The sequence below is a fragment of the Plasmodium berghei genome (genome assembly GCF_900002375.2).
Source record: "Plasmodium berghei ANKA genome assembly, chromosome: 5".
Taxonomy (NCBI): domain Eukaryota; phylum Apicomplexa; class Aconoidasida; order Haemosporida; family Plasmodiidae; genus Plasmodium; species Plasmodium berghei.
In genome coordinates, this window is record NC_036163.2 from 457075 (window position 1) to 470813 (window position 13739).

Consider the following 13739-nt stretch of genomic DNA (forward strand, 5'->3'; position numbering starts at 1 on the left):
AACACAAAGATAAAATTTTATAATATACCTTAAAAAAATTATATTTATTAACTGCTTAAGAAAATACATATATGCCCATATGCGTATATACTAGATGGGAAAAAATAAAAATAAAACAAAAACATAAAAAAAACACACACACATTATTAAATAGGAGGGTTTCAAATATTTATAATATATAGTTATAAAGCATACGTGAAAATATATATAACTGTGGAAGTGTAGATACCACCTCCATAAAGGTAACTACAAACTTATATATGAATAAAAATAAAATAATCACAACTTATGCATATACAAAATATATGCAAACTCATAACACATAAAATATACGAATTGTTCAATCAATGTTCGTTTAAAACATTTCAAATAAAGAAAAAAACGGTAAAGGCCAATAAAAATTCGGTAATAACAAACTCTTTTTCAATATACTGGCTTTCTATATTAAAAATATTTTATAAAAAAAAATTCGAAAAAAAAAAAGAGGTATATATACAAAGTCGAATAATAACATCACGTTTTGCGTTGCTTTACTTTTTTTTTAATTTTTTTTTCATGGTATTCTTAGCATTATTTTTGCTAACGTTTTTTTTGTTAATATTTTTTTTGTTAATATTTTTTTTGCTAATATTTTTTTTGTTAATATTTTTTTTGCTAATATTTTTTTTGCTAATATTTTTTTTATCAATTTTTTTATTTTGAACTTTCTTTGTGTTTTTTGATGAGGAAGCGTGTTTATTTCCTTTGCTCATTTTCATTTGTTTTTTTTGTGGCACATTTTTATTTTTGCTATTTTTTGAGTTGTTTTTTTTATTTTTATTTTTTTTTTCATCCTTAACATTAGCTTTTTTTTTTGAATCTTTTTTAGTAACATTTTTTCCTTTTATATTTTTATTTTTGGATTTTTTATTGTCAATTTTCTTTTGTGACTTGCTGATTAATTTCTTTTTAACTTCTTTCTTTACTTTACCAAACTTTTTAACTATTTTATTATTTTTGTTTTTTCCATTTTTTGTACTTTTACTGCTAATTTTATTGCTACTCTTCTTAACAACTTTTTTCTTTTTCTGTACATTTCCGTTACCTTCAGAAGATTTTGCTACTTTTCCCTTATCTTGGTTATTTGTCTTTTCTTCGCTACTTTTTTTGTCTTCTTCTTTAACTTCTTTTTCTTTAATTTCTTCTTCTTTACCTTCTTCTTCTTTAGTTTCGTCGCCATTAGCTTCTTCTTTTTCTTCACCATTGATGATAAAGTTTAAGACATCCTCACAAGATGTAGCTGGCTTTACTCCTTTTTTTACATAAAACACTATAAACTCGTTGGATATAACAACATGTGATCTTAAAATTTTGTCATCTTCTTTTAAGCATTCAATTTCTTTTAAAAGTTTTTTTTCTGTGTCACATAAAAGAGTGAATGGTAATTCAAGATCGTTTTTCCATTTTAGCTGCAAAAAAAAAAGACATAAATTGGAGAGCCAAATGGAATGAGCACATATCCAAACATTTTTCAATAAAGACATTTTTAAATACGTGTCTTTTACATTGTACCTGATTATCAGCGCTGTCTGCAGACAAACCATAAACTGCATATTTGTTTTGTACAAATTCTTGATGCTTTTCTTTAAATAACTTTGCTTGCTCGTTACAACCAGGTGTGTTTGCCTTTGGGTAAATGAAAAGAGCTATTCCTTTTAATTCAGTATTTTTTTCAATTTCTGCTTTTAAAGTTGTATTTTCATTCTGATCATTTTGTAATTCAATAGCTAGAATTTCGTCGGATATTTTGTTATCTAAAAAAGATAAAAAAAATATATATTATGGTTGTATCCAAACAATGGTTATATACAGACTCAATAAATTAATAAAAATATTTATGAAATATATTATTTGCCCAGTCTATATATTAAACATTTTCCAGACATTAATAAAGATATACATATACACATGGTTTTTGGTGTTTTAGTAAAATTATATGAAATTAAAAATAATTTCATACATTACTATTTATGATATTTGTTTTTTAATAATTTACATATACAATTTAAATTCACATATATTTAGGACAAAATATTTTTTTCTATTTTTATAAATCTTACTTTGTATCATTTTATCCAAAGTCTTAAAAATGTATTAATAAAAAATATATATATTTATTGCCAATTAAAATCAGAATATTTTATAGATATCAAATAAAATACATTTTACAATATTGATTTCTTTTAGAATTTGTAACAAAAAATATTTAAAAAATGTTTATTTGGTTATTTTATTTATTATTATACTATTTTGTTTTCATATATAACTTTTATATTTTTTATCTATGCTTTTCAAAAAAAAAAAAATTCAAGTACAAATTTTTGTTATAAAATCGTGAAAAAAAAAACAATTGAAAATAAAATGAATATATTTTAATTTTATAATTCTTTTATATTTTGTGCGTATACTATTTTTAAATATATTATCTCATTTTTTTATTTATATTTTTTTTGTTACATTATATTATTAGCACTAAATATTTTTAATGAAAGTAGAAAATTTAAATAATCGTAATATAAAAAATTATATAACTTTTTACTATAAAATAATATAATGCATACATACATATGTACATATAATTTTATAATTATAAAAAATATTGTGTTTATAGATAGATATATATGCTAAATAAATAAAATTAATGCACGTATCCTTGTTAATAATATTGTAATATACAATGTTTTAAAAAAAAAATGCAAACTCGGGTTATCAATTACAATAGTTTTCAAAATATATCAGATTTTTTCTGATATGTATATAAATATTTTATGCAATTTTTTAACTTTTTTATTTTATCGTTTTTTATTTATCTATCTTTCTTTTCTTTGCATTTTTAGAATAGATTTTTATTTCGTCTTTTTTGTACACATACTTGTATATCACATTAATTTCGTTCAAAATAAAATATAATATGTTATTTATATACAATACTTTTTTTATTTAAAAAAACATTTCTCTCTTTTTGTGTTGTATACAAGATTTGTAAATATTTTCAAAAACAATTAATAGCTGGCATGCATATATAATATATTCGTTGGACATTTATATATTTAATACTGTTTACTATTTTTACATTTTTTTTTTCAAAAATCTTAATATAATTCGTTTCTTATAATCTTTGGGGAATAATCCAAATAAAAAAATAAAAAAAAAACCACTAACATTTTTTATAGTACAATTATTTCTTTGATTATCAAATATAAAAATTTATTTTCCACAAAATACCAAAATAAATCATTATGATAATATAAATATATACATTTATATTCACATCACTTTTTTTAATTTCACATTTTTTCAATATAGTTTAACACTTTTCGTTACTTTATTTACTAAATTTTTCATATATACACTAATTAAAAAAAATAAAAAACACAACGTTTTCTTTTTCAGTTAAAAAAAATATTGTGCATGTAAAAAATGCCCACTTAATAATAATTGTAAATTACATATTTTTTGCTAATAATATAATTATAGTAAATAATATTGAATTCAGACAATATAATATAAAATTAATAAAATAAAAACATATTTTTAACAAAAAAGACACAAATAAAATAATCGTTTATTTCCCATTTGTTGTTCCTCTATTTAATCAAAATTGGCTTTCGAAGTATTATAACCCAAATTTTGTCCATTAGATATTTTTTACTTAACTAGCGAATCGAACATTTGTGCAAATATTATCACATTAATCTAATTCCTTTCCCTTCTTGTTTTTTTCATTTTTTTATTTATTTTTCCTTACGACCCTCCGAACAGTGCGTGCATAATATATATTCCATTTTACCAAACTTTTAATAATGGACAGAGGAAAAAAACATATGTATACAATTTGAAGTGTATTTGGACATTGTTATTTTTATTTTAATTTTAAAACTTTGGTGAAATACTTTTTAAAAATTACATTTTTTCAGTTTTTAAAAAAAAAAAATTTTATATTTAACGCATTTTATCTTTTCATTCGTACAGTAATGTCCTGAAAAAATAGACTTAACGATGCTCAAAAAAAAAATTAATAAAAGTTAAAAACAATAATATATAATGAATAAATGATAATATTTATGTACACCCATATCTATAAATATATGTGCAATCATATATGGTAAAAAAAGGAGAAATATATTTTATCTGTATATATAGACAAGTGTAGATATATCAATATAGCTACATAACTTGTAACGTATTTGATTCTATACATCCAAGATATTCATTATTGATAGTAGCAATTGCAAACATATTTGATAAGTCATATCGTATACCTTGTAATTTTAATCTAACAGTTGTTTGTGGCTTTATATTATGGCTTCCTGATGAAAAACAAGGATAATGTGCATCTTCAGTATATTCAAAATATTTGGGAATGGCAGTTCTTGATATAAATATTTTTAATGGCCCTGCTTGCGCAAAAAATCCCAATTTATTTACATCCGTAACGATTGCATCAAGAACCTATAATTTACAAAAAAACACATGAAAATAGTGAAAAAAATAAGCATACGTTTTTACATGAACAGTGCATAAAATTATGTACATATTGTATAGCTACATTAAAAAAAAAAAAAAGACAAAAAAGTGTGCAACTATCCTATAATTATGTAATATAATTTTCTCGAAAAAATATGCATATCATAATAAATAAGTCAAATCAAAATATTTTATTTATTTTAAACAATACCTCATCCTTAAATGGCTTAAAAACTATTGCTTGATATTTAACTTTAACAACAATCATCCCTGTACCATCTTGAACTCGGCCTGGTTCGCTATGCATAATTCTAATAACACATATAATGTATCCATATTTTTCAGTACATTGTCCTTCAATACTATTTCTTAGCATATCTTCAATATACTGCTGATATTTAGGGCCTAATTGACTAGGCTTTATAATTACATTTTTCCATTCTTCAATAACAAAATACATTTTATTGTTTTTTTTTTATACAATTTATACATGCTAGTATTTAAATAATATTCATCATCTGGTACACAACAATTAGGGTTTACTATATATATCGCATCCTTATCTATTTATATATATGCATGTAATATATTCTCCTCTTTTTTTTCACAAAATAGAAATTATAAGGATATTATGAAATATATAACTTTACGACATTACAATTATTTTATATATATTCAATATGCCTTAAAAAAAAATAATAAAATAAGTTAATGTTCAATAACTATGCTTAAACTGAATCCTTTTATTTTTATATTTTTTTTTTTTTTTTTTTTCATCCTACGAATTTCCTATTTTTCGGAACCTTATGAAAGGTTATAGAACAAAAATATTTGCGCATATATCTTTTGGGGAATTAAAATAAATTTATGAAAATTTTTATATAACATATAACACAAGAAATATATTTATATGATACATGTTTAAGGGGTATATGTCATTTAACTGTTTTGCCCTTTATCACTCATGTATTAATATATTACATGTTTACATACTTCCTTACTTTTAAGTATATTATATAATGACTTATCAAAGTTTGGAACTATTACATCCCCATTATATACATGTCACATCCCCTTTTCTTGACACGATATATAACTAGTATATATAATTATGGAAATACACTAACGTACATATGCATACATATTTAAAATATACTTTTGAAGAACAATTATAAGATGGGGTTTACTGCAGGAAAATGCTGCAAATATATCAGGAAATATTTTACGAATGGGCAAAGAAAAAATATACTACCATATTTTATGTATTGTAAAAATAAACCATTTATCATGAATCCTAAATTTATACAAAAATATTCGCTAGAAGATATACCGCCAAAAATAATAAATAGGTTAGCTCAAAAGATTAAAATCATATTAGTAAAATACTTCAAAGAAATATAAATAAACATGAAAAAATTCAAAACAAGCTTATATAATATATACTCATATTTGTCACCCTTTCCCCATAGCTTATAATTACACATATCATTTCTTTCTTTTAAATTGGCATATATATATATCCATAGAAAATAATTTTTTAACTTTTTTTATGCACTTAACAAGTTGTTAACTTGTTTTATCCAAATTTTATAAGACGTGGAACATTATTTTGTATTAAGGCATTTACTCTCTTCATTTTTTTTTAATTAATTTTTCAGATATATACAAGATAATAGAAGATTAAAGGATGATTGTTTTTAAAAAAATAAAAAAATATATTTATTACTAATCCATTTATTACTTAACGTATTGGGGATTGGAACGACAGCAAAATTGTTAATGTTATACAGATAAATAGATATATACAAAAGTGTTAAAATGAAAAAATATAAATAATATAATTAAGTGACAAAAATAATTTGTAGTGAAACATCCTTTTACTGTAACCATTGCTTTCTTAAAATTTTTCTTATCAAATAATTTTTAACAAAGAATTCCATCCCTACATATTCAAAAGCTTCAATTTCAAACTTTATATTCTTTTCATTCATTTCAGAAATTTCTGCTCTTAATTTTGAGCTATAATATAAATTTTTATTATTTAGTAAATTTTCTATAACATGTTTATCTTTCATACTTAATGATAATAACGATTCTTTTGGAAAAAAATTAACATCCTCTGAGCACATCCCAATCCATTTTATCTCTTTACATGCATAGACAGAATTTTGGTTATTTTTACACCCTTCTTTATAACTTAAATATATTCGAATTCCATATGGATCATAATCCCCTACATATACACACTGAGTGTTTAAATTTGCAAAAGAAATTCATAAAATTATATGTACAGTTTGAAGTTATACAAAAATAAATCTTTCTTTTAAAAAATAAAATAATAATGATAATAATAATTATTATTATGCCCTAACCTCAAAATTAAACAAACTAATAAGTTCATATATTATTTTCCTTGTGGCATAATCTGGGAATCCTTTTCCAGTTATTAAAATCAATGGAAGAATCTATAAATAGTTTATGCATGAAATATAATTTATCTTTTTTTGTTTTAAAAATATGCACATCCGCAGGCATGTGTGCATTATAATACACTATGTTATTTTTATACTATTTTTTTAGTACATTCCATATTTTTTTTTCACACAATTTTTGATAAAGAGAATATTTTTCCACAACAAGTATATAGTGAGCTAAACTTTCTACTTTATCCACATTTAAAAGATTATCATTTATCATTAAACCATATTCTGTTAATAAAAAATAAAAGTAATTCAAAGTATCTTTTCGTTATGGTATACTTCATTTTTTTCAAACAAGTATATGAAAATATATATAGTTGTATTATTTTATATCTATGCATTATGTTTCTCATTTTATTAGTTATTATATACCAATATTGCTTATATTTAAAATTTCTCCTCTTTTTTTAAGTGTAAGAAGCCCAGCTATACAACCTGTACGTTCATAATTTTTTTTTTATAAAATTGTAATTCGTTAAAACTGCCTGCTTTTACACACACTGTAGCATCACGCCTTATAACGAAAGTTATTAATATGGACATATACTTATATAGATAAAAAAAGAGATAGTCTATAACCTTTTTCAGAGGCGTAAATATTTAAGGATGATCTTGGGAATCCTAAAATAGCACAAACATCCTATAAAACCACAAATTTTATTTCATAAATATTTCATTTAATAAAATGTGAACAATATTATTATTGCCATTTCTACAATTTTTTTTCGAAAATTTTATTGATATAATGATATTATTAGCTTACTTTTATATGCCTATTGGTTTGATATTGCTCGTTAAAAATGTTATATAACTTGTAATAAATTTCTCGTTGTGTGCAGCTTTTATTCTTTTTATAAAAAATTTCAATTATAAAAAGAAAAAAAAGTTAATGTCTTATTTTGTGGTTAATATAATACGAACATTGAACTTTAGCTGTTCATTAATGTATATATTTTATATACTGTGTTGTTATTTTTTATTTTAACCTGAATGATCATATTATTTATAAGCTCGACAACGGACACAACTAAAAAAATTCACACACAATTAAAATTTTATTAATAATGGAAAATACGAGTTTTCACAAAAATAGACAAGAGATAGATAAATAAATAAATAAATAAATAAATAAATAAATAAATAAATAAATAAATAAATAAATAAATAAATAAATAAATAAATAAATAAATAAATAAATAAATAAATAAATAAATAAATAAATAAATAAATAAATAAATAAAAATGATATAACTTCGGCTCAGTTTTATCAGTTTTTTATCCAAAATGCTACTCGAATATTTTTTATTTGCATCATTCTTAAATATATCAACATTAATGTTTAGTAGCCACGAAATTATGTATAGAACAAAATCTTCTATTGCTAAAAAAATAAATATCACACATAAATTTTTAATTGTTTTTTTTTTGAAATAGTTATATTGTAATAATGTGCAAATTACATGTGTTAAAAACACAATTAAATTAACTCAAAAATATAATAGACAGAAAGAACAAAATAAATAACCTTCAAAAATTTTCTCCTTGTCAGCAGAATTATATTTCATCATTTTTGATGAGAATAATAATAAATCAGTTTAAATTTAAATAAATAAAAAAGTTTATTAACAAAAACAATTTTCATCGAATGAGATTATTCAGCATGCACTGTACATGTAAATATATATATATATATATATATATATATATATATATTTTAGGGAAAAAAGAAAGAAGAAATAATATATTCAATGATATATTTTATATGTATATACATATAATGCTTTATAAAAAATTAATAGACATATAAATAATATTATAAGCCAAATATATATATATGCATACATATAAAATAATTATTTATTCGAATATTGAAAAAAAATAATCATCCATACATATATATAATAGCTACTTAGTTTGGAAGCGTTGTAAATAGGTATAGTAATTATTCATGCTAAATTTGGATAAAAATATAAAAAAAGAAATAGCCTATCCCTCTAACGATTATATGAAAACTATTACGCACACTTACATTATAAATATTTCCATATAAACGAAAAATATATTTATTAATAAAGACTAGTTTGTTTCATTATACTTAAAAATTCTTCTTGGCTAATTTCGCCATCCATATCTTTATCAAACTCATCAATCATGGCTTGTAACTCGTCATCTGATAAATTTTCACCCTGTGTGCAAATGAGAAAAAAAATAATTGCATCCATCATATATTTTCTACATATATATATATATGTGTATGCTTTTCGTGTAGTTAATTTTCAACTATTATATCTTACCAATTCTCTGGAAACTCTTCTTAGATTTTTTAATGAAATTTTTCCTGTAAAAAATGAATAAAAATTTCGAAATAAAATCAGCTAGCTATTTTGTTCATAATTTTGTACATATTTTGTGCATAATTTTATGCGTAATTTTTTATATGTCACCAATTTAAACAAACAAAAAATATGAAATAATCTGATAATTAGCTTTATTTACAATTATTATTACCTGTATCATCATCATCAAATAATTTAAAAGCTTTTATTATTTCTTCGGTTGGATCTCTATCACTAATTTTTTGTGTCACTTAAAAAAAATATATATGTAGAAAAATATATGAAGCTGTTAAATGTATATTTTGTGGATGTATTACTTGTATATAAAATGGTATATCTCCTAACATAGTACAATTAATGTAGTTAGACACTTAAGGATAATCATATAATGGTAATAACGTGTATTATTATTTTTATTTTACTTATATCTAAAAAATCATTGTAGTCTATATATCCAGAATTTGTTTTATCATATTCCCTCATCAATTCTAAGACATCAGCCTTTTTTATATCAAAACCAAGTGCCCGAATAGCTACCTAAAAAACCGAAGGGATATAGTAGCAAGTTGCCATTATAGGTAAAAGAAAATATTAACAAAAAAATCGAACGAGTATATTCAAATACCCCAAATCAAAATATAGCCATATGCACACATAAAAATAAATATATATATACCGATTGAGATATAAAAAAATATTTATACCTTCAATTCGTGATAATCAATTTTTCCAGTTTTTTCTGTATCAAATAAATCAAAGGCTTCCTTTATTTCATTTTTTTGCTCATCGGTTATTTCATTTCGCCCACGCCTTCTATTGCTATTTATGGGTCTATTAGTAATTGGTCTTGGTGTAAAACTTACGATATCGCTTTTTCTGGTAATCATTAGCTAGTTTATTAAAAGTAAAAAAAAAAAAAAGTGAAAATAAATATAGCTATCTATCAAATTTTAATATGTTAATAACTACATATACTAAAATGTTTTAGCGCAAATTGAGTAAACTTAAGTTTATATTTTTTAGTATAAAATTGTGGTGAAATAAAAACTAATCATATTTGAAATTTAACAAAGAGATAAAAAATAATAATAATGTTAAGATGATGATAATATTAATGATAATAACAATTATGGAGGGAATGGAAAAATGAAAATGCTTATTTTAAAAACATTAATAAAGGAGGATAATTTATTTTACATTTTATATGTACCTTAAATATATGCATAAAATGTGTGCACACGTTATGGCAAAAATACACTGAATAAATGTTTAAACAAAATTATTTTTTCCAATTCTCTGTTTCAAAAATTAATTATGATTTTTAAACTTTATAATATTCTAGCAAAGAGCAAAATCAATTTATTATTAAGAGTGTTATTTATTTTTATGGAATGAAAGAAAACGAAATTAAAGATACTAATTCGAAAATGTTAAATACACCTTAACTAAATTATCAAATTATTTGTATAAAAAAAATTGTAACTTTGTATTACCCATATGGATAATATATACATAAAACATATTATTTATTTTGCTATTTTTTCCATTTTTACCATCTTGTTTGAAAATTTGCAATATTTAATTCACATTTCTCTTTTAAACGCAAAAAATTATATCATTGTTATTTAAATATTTTCCAACTCTCTTTTTAAAAATGAAAATCACACTTCAAAAATTTCCATTTAAAAATCCCCCCTTTTAATGTGCTAATTTTTGTAACGGTCAATACAAATAAGAAAATGTGCATTTGTTTTATTTTCCTATTATTTTTCGAATAAATTTACGAAAAAAAAATAATTAAAATACGCATATGCGCATACCATAGAAATAAACACAATCAAATTATTATAAATGAAATAATTAAAAAAAAGTAATTAATATTTATTTCTTTATCTTTGCAACTATACCATTTTATTAACCATAACACATAGGAACAAAGAGTGTGCCATAAACCGAGGTATAATCTGTTGTACATATAGTATGTGTATAAATGGATTTATATACATATTGTATTACTTTTTTAAAAATATAAATTTATAAATACATTATTATTATAAATATTTTTGTAAAATTGGTTCTTAATAAATTTTGAAAAATAAAAGATGAATATATAAAGAAGGGAATAAAATAATATATAAAATATGCTTGTATAAATTTTCAACACTTTACATAATTGAAAAAACGCATGAATTTACAGCACGTGTAAAGATATATGTGTATATACGTACATATGCATGTATACACAATACAAAAACGTGTTTTATTTTATACATAATCCGATTAGCGTTTTCAGTTTGCGAATTATTTAATTTATCATTTATTAACTAATCCTATCTCCCTCCTTAGGCTTTTAAATCTTTCTTAAGAGGTCCGTAATATTTAATCTTTTCTTCACTAGTTTGAAATCGTCCATGACCTAATTTAGATGATGTATCTATAAATTTAAGAGAAACTTGTGATAATGCATCTCTAGAAACTTGTGGTACTAATGTTTTTCGTAATGTAATTGGTCTTTTTTTTGTTCCAGATATACAACCTTTTAATAAAATGAAATCTTCATTTACAACACCATAATGTGGGAAGCCACCCATTGGTGTTATTTTTTTTTCAGTAATATCAGCATCTGTAGATGCATTATTTTTATCTTTTTTCAAACCAATTCTATATATTTTTTTATTTCTTTCTGTTCTATGAAAATAACCTTTTTGCCCATGCCTTGGCACTTGGAACTGTACCCTAGCTGGATGCCATGCACCAATACAAGCAACTTTACGTAATCCCCTGTGTGTTTTTCTTGGCAATCTTTTAACACCATATCTGCTAACAACACCTTTTGTTCCATGTCCTTTTGTTACACTTATAACATCAATCATTTCATTAGTATTAAATACATTGGTTACTGGTATATTTTTTTCTAATAATTCTTTTACAAAATTTATTTTATCTTTCATATGGCCTCCATTTATTTGAATTTCCATAATATGTGCTTTCTTTAAACGTAATGGTGTTTTTGAAGGTTGAGTATGACAAATAGCTCTTAAAATTGTACAATATTTTTCAATTCTATTATATAATTTTTCTTTAGTAGTATCAGGAATATTTAAACATTTTGTAAATGCCTTTTTATCAGATTTATACCAATTTTTATAATATCTTCTTCTAAACTCATCTGATACGTGATTTGCCCATACAGCTGTTAAAACTTTTAATCCTTTTGGCGTTTCTCTATACCCAACCATACCGACTACAACCATTGGGGCACATTCAACAATTGTACATGCTTCTACAATTTCTTTTTTATGTAACTTTGATCCTGGTTTATCGACTTCTCGAACTATATGTGACATTCCTGATTTATACCCCATAAAAGCAGTAAAATGTGGAGCGAGTTCTTTATTATCTTTAGGAAATGATCGTATTTTTCCTCTTAATCTTTTGCATCGTTTTCTTGGCAAAAAACCCAACGAACCATGACGAGGCCTTTCAAATTTTCTATGCGACATTGTATATGTTTAGCTATAAGTATGTATGTATGCAATATTTTTGTGAAAACTAACTATTTATATAGTAATCATAAAATGGGAATACTAATGTATGTATATGTTGCCACAATATGGAAAATAAATATTTTTTTTTTTTTAATGTCGAATGATTACATACATGGAAATTTATGTATTGTAAAAAATTGTTTTAATGAAATTATATATGAAAAATAAAAAAATGTGAAAAAATGAAAAAATTATTTTCTTTTTTGCAATTTTAAGAATTGTCACCATTTGTATTTATTCACTGACATTATATTCTATACTTATTTTTTTTTTAATTTAAAAAAATAAATTAAATTACCATTTAAAAAACATAAATATAAAATGTATATTTTCTCATAAAATATTGTATTTATCCTAGAGCGTATATTTTTAAATAAACCAAATAAAATGCATATATTATTCTATGTATATATATATATTTAATTTGCATATATGTAAATAATTATTACCCACAATTTATATAGGATATAAATTTATGTTTATATAATTTTTTATTTTTTTAAGCGAATTTAAGATATATATGTAATGGCATGAATAATAATATGCTATACTTTTTTTTTAAATAATACAAGGAAAATATATAATAACTTCATTATTACAAAGCCAACAGTCCCGATAGATAAAGCATATATAAATAAAAATTGCGCAATTTGGAATTAATAAAACCAAAGGGGAGTTTATAATTACCAAGTAAAAACATAACTTATATGTATATAAATATTATATATTATTACATGCGATTAATTAGTATAAATTATTATATAGTTACTATATAATACCCTTTAATGCTTAGTTTGATCTTATACCGACACAAGATTGCCCAAGCTTTTTCCTTCAATATATTTTTTATATGCAAAAATATTTTTTTT

General features: G+C 22.3%; 6 protein-coding genes across 6 annotated transcripts; 1 reads left to right on the top strand and 5 right to left on the bottom strand.

The window, feature by feature from the left end:
• Positions 1 to 530: 530 nt before the first annotated feature.
• Positions 531 to 2109, bottom strand: PBANKA_0511400 (merozoite capping protein 1, putative; the record flags this gene model as incomplete). Its single annotated transcript, XM_034568357.1, has 3 exons — positions 531 to 1448; positions 1552 to 1793; positions 2100 to 2109. The coding sequence occupies 3 exons, from the start codon at positions 2107 to 2109 to the stop codon at positions 531 to 533; spliced, it is 1170 nt and encodes a 389-aa protein (XP_034420355.1).
• Positions 2110 to 4206: 2097 nt separating this feature from the next.
• Positions 4207 to 4966, bottom strand: PBANKA_0511500 (DNA-directed RNA polymerase II subunit RPB7, putative; the record flags this gene model as incomplete). The annotated part of the gene is made up of 2 exons (XM_034568358.1): positions 4207 to 4491; positions 4718 to 4966. 2 exons carry the CDS (start codon positions 4964 to 4966, stop codon positions 4207 to 4209), a joined length of 534 nt encoding a protein of 177 aa, XP_034420356.1.
• A 716-nt stretch (positions 4967 to 5682) lies between these two features.
• PBANKA_0511600 (conserved Plasmodium protein, unknown function) lies at positions 5683 to 6207 on the top strand (the record flags this gene model as incomplete). The annotated part of the gene is made up of 2 exons (XM_034568359.1): positions 5683 to 5855; positions 6165 to 6207. 2 exons carry the CDS (start codon positions 5683 to 5685, stop codon positions 6205 to 6207), a joined length of 216 nt encoding a protein of 71 aa, XP_034420357.1.
• Positions 6208 to 6383: 176 nt separating this feature from the next.
• Positions 6384 to 8554, bottom strand: PBANKA_0511700 (meiotic recombination protein SPO11-2, putative; the record flags this gene model as incomplete). The annotated part of the gene is made up of 9 exons (XM_034568361.1): positions 6384 to 6752; positions 6879 to 6971; positions 7090 to 7214; positions 7359 to 7421; positions 7566 to 7626; positions 7750 to 7833; positions 7973 to 8013; positions 8239 to 8367; positions 8512 to 8554. 9 exons carry the CDS (start codon positions 8552 to 8554, stop codon positions 6384 to 6386), a joined length of 1008 nt encoding a protein of 335 aa, XP_034420358.1.
• Positions 8555 to 9052: 498 nt separating this feature from the next.
• Positions 9053 to 10209, bottom strand: PBANKA_0511800 (centrin-3, putative; the record flags this gene model as incomplete). The annotated part of the gene is made up of 5 exons (XM_034568362.1): positions 9053 to 9172; positions 9281 to 9324; positions 9495 to 9572; positions 9745 to 9859; positions 10027 to 10209. 5 exons carry the CDS (start codon positions 10207 to 10209, stop codon positions 9053 to 9055), a joined length of 540 nt encoding a protein of 179 aa, XP_034420359.1.
• A 1455-nt stretch (positions 10210 to 11664) lies between these two features.
• Positions 11665 to 12825, bottom strand: PBANKA_0511900 (60S ribosomal protein L3, putative; the record flags this gene model as incomplete). Its single annotated transcript, XM_034568363.1, has 1 exon — positions 11665 to 12825. One exon carries the CDS (start codon positions 12823 to 12825, stop codon positions 11665 to 11667), a length of 1161 nt encoding a protein of 386 aa, XP_034420360.1.
• Between the last annotated feature and the right edge of the window lie 914 nt (positions 12826 to 13739).